Raw genomic sequence first — 2,816 nt, 5'->3', positions numbered from 1 at the left:
AAAAAAAAAAAAAAAAAAAAAAAGGGTTAGATATAATCTAAAAGAAAGAAATAAAAATTCAACATTAAATATAACCAAATTTTCAAAAAACAGGTTTTTAAAGCATCTCAGGCTCATTTAACTCTCCTGCCTGAAACTGACATTCTCACTGGACCTACTGATAGACTTTCAAACGGAAATCTTCTTCAATGGATTAAGACCATTAAAGGATCAACTATTACAAATTTTACTTCAATGTGTATCTGTTTATACTGTTTACTTTTAGTCTACAGATGCAAAAGATGCTTCTGAAAACAGACCACACACCACAAATAAGCCATAATAGCAACAGCGGTTTAAAAAAAAAAAGGGGGGGTGCATGTTGGGAAAAGGACTTGTGGGGTTCCTGTATAAACTGGCCATAAAAATATGGGACAATAAGTTGTGGAAAGCCACAAGAGGCCTCTGAGGAGAAAAGTCTCCTAATTGCCATCATGTTCCCATGCTCTGAGTGAGACCCGCTCTCTTATCTGTAAACACTGTTTTCAAGGAGAAAGACCCTCCTTTGAAGCACTGGAATGTGGACAGATGTGCAGGCTCCTAGTTAAGCCCACGTCCACTAGCTACTCTCCGATAAGTTAAAGACATGCTGTTTGAGCACAAAGGAGATTCATTTAAACTTCTATTGCTATACATTACGCCTATGATGCACTGCCACCCTTTCACTGTTTTGCCCTGAACATCTGCTTCTTAGATCTAAGTGATTGTACTCAATAAATAGTGTGGAGACCAGAGCTCTAAGCCTTTTGCAGCCTCCATTTTGCAACTGGCCCCCTGGCCCCCACTCTTTATGAACTCTTAACCTGTATCTTCTCATTCCTTTGTCACCACTGGACTTCAGGTACCCTACAGGTGGTGTTGAGTCTCGTCCCCAACGTGTCTGTGCATGCTGAGGCCCAGCACAGGACATTGAACAACACATGTCCACTGGAGGAGTGAATGAATGAGCAGAACAAGCAAATAAATACACAAACTGAGCCAGAGAAAAGGGCCGAGTCACAGAGACAGAGTTGGAGAGAGACCAGGTCTCCTGGGTGTTTCCTGGTTTTGAGTCTGAGACGAGGTGGGAGAAGTGGCGTGGTGTTGGTGCTGGAGGACAGAGGGTTAGCTCAGAGGTCAGAGGCGAGGTCTGGGGTTACAATAAGGGAAAGTCACCCACCTGGAGACTCAATGATGGCTGCAGCAACGTAGAGGCGCAGCCCCTGGAGGTCAGTAATGCTCATATTCAGCTTCCCCAGGGCATCCTGGAACTCTGCCTTTGAGAGGGAAATGTGGCTCTGTCCATTCACCAGCTGGGGCACAGAAAGAAACAGGACATAGGGTGAGACTGAGTCTCACCTCCCTTGCCCCTTCCCCTCCCCAGCCGCTATTCTCCTTCCTACCTTGGTCTGACTCTCCAGCCCCCGAAGGAAAGTCTTCTTACCACCCTCATCTAGGAGCCCAAAGCGCACATACGCCACCCCCTGCACTGGCTTCCCATAGATGTACCTGTCATGACAGAGAGAAGAGGGCGGGCCAAGGGCTGGGGGGAATAATGGCCTGAGGGCAGGGAAGCAGCCCATTCATACTGAGTAGGGAGCAGGACCCAGTGCTGGCGGGCAGAGGTGGGGAGGGAGGTATTACCTGGCCTGGATGTCTAACTGGATTTCATCAAGATGGCCTGGCACCGTCAGGATGTAGGGCTTTCCAGGGGTGATCTTCACCTCAAAGTTGGGAAGGACTGACCCAGGGTGAAGGGATAGGCAGGTCAGACTCTAGCTCAAAGACTCTCCTCCACCCAGGGCTGTGGCACCCATATCTCCCTGCCCTGAGCTGCACCCACTATGTTTCCTCCCACCCTTATTTCCTTCCGGAAAGCAGTTGCCTGTCCCTCCAGTTTCCAGCTCTCACCATATTTCTTCACCTCAAACTGGGTGCTGCTGTTGGATTCCAGGCCATCTGAGAATCGGGCTGAGATCTTCCAGGTCCCTGGCCTGAGAATGGACAAGGAAGGCGCTCAGCCCATCTGTGCAATGGGGCACGGAGAGCCAGAGGCCTGCATCCCTGGGAAGAGGACTGGGGGGGTTAACCAGAGGCTCAGGAGGCTGAGGGCCAGAGCATCCCGGGACGTGCCTGTGTGGGAGGTGGAGAGCCTAACAGGAATTGGGGTGGTGTAGCTTGGGGACAGCCCCCACATTGGGAGAGCTCACTCTGAGATGTCTGGGATCACAAAGTTATCCTGGAAGATGGACGAGGGCAAGTACACCTCCTTCTTCCGCACGCGGAGGCCGTGAGAGTTCTGCAAGGGGAGAAGTGGTCACAGGCAGGAGGTCACATCAGTGGCCAGGATCAGGAAGGCCAGAGGTCGGGGACTCACCTCCACCGTGACTGTGATGGCGTCAGTGCTCGGGCGCATCTTTTGATCCAGAGCAAAGACCCGGTACCGAACTGGGAGAGGAGGGGGAGAGAGGTGAGCAGGGATCCATGTGCAAGGGGAGAGTGGGTCCAACTCCACAGAGGGAGTGGGGGACAAGTATTTCCTAAGCAGCCCTCCCATGTGGCACTTTCTTTCAGGTTATCTCGCTTAGGGGGCACCAAACTCGTCCTGACAGGGCTTGGAGGGGGTTCAATGTTGAGGCCCTGGGGCTGAGACTCACCCCGCTGGCCAGGGTTGTAAATGGGCTGGTCCGTCTGCAAAAAGAGGTGCCCCCGGCGAGAGGAGAAGAGCAGGTTGACACCCTGGATGTTTGTCTTTCTGGACAGAGAGTCCTTTAGCCATGGTGACTGGGCCACCAGCT

General features: G+C 51.4%; 1 protein-coding gene across 1 annotated transcript in view; it reads right to left on the bottom strand.

Annotated features, from left to right (window-relative positions):
* LOC105513813 (complement C4-A) overlaps positions 1-2,816 on the bottom strand; it is a 23,815-nt gene that overhangs the window by 18,147 nt on the left and 2,852 nt on the right. The window contains exons 2-8 of the mRNA XM_011944842.1: positions 2,676-2,814; positions 2,396-2,466; positions 2,229-2,317; positions 1,930-2,012; positions 1,663-1,759; positions 1,422-1,527; positions 1,199-1,331 (exon numbers count right to left, since the gene is read on the bottom strand). Coding sequence (XP_011800232.1) covers positions 1,199-1,331; positions 1,422-1,527; positions 1,663-1,759; positions 1,930-2,012; positions 2,229-2,317; positions 2,396-2,466; positions 2,676-2,814 — 718 coding nt within the window. The remainder of the gene's footprint in view (positions 1-1,198; positions 1,332-1,421; positions 1,528-1,662; positions 1,760-1,929; positions 2,013-2,228; positions 2,318-2,395; positions 2,467-2,675; positions 2,815-2,816) is intronic.

The sequence above is a fragment of the Colobus angolensis genome, unplaced genomic scaffold (genome assembly GCF_000951035.1).
Source record: "Colobus angolensis palliatus isolate OR3802 unplaced genomic scaffold, Cang.pa_1.0 Scaffold236, whole genome shotgun sequence".
NCBI lineage: Eukaryota > Metazoa > Chordata > Mammalia > Primates > Cercopithecidae > Colobus > Colobus angolensis.
The sequence above is the reverse complement of the archived record's forward strand: the minus strand, read 5'-3'. Positions and strand labels throughout refer to the sequence as shown.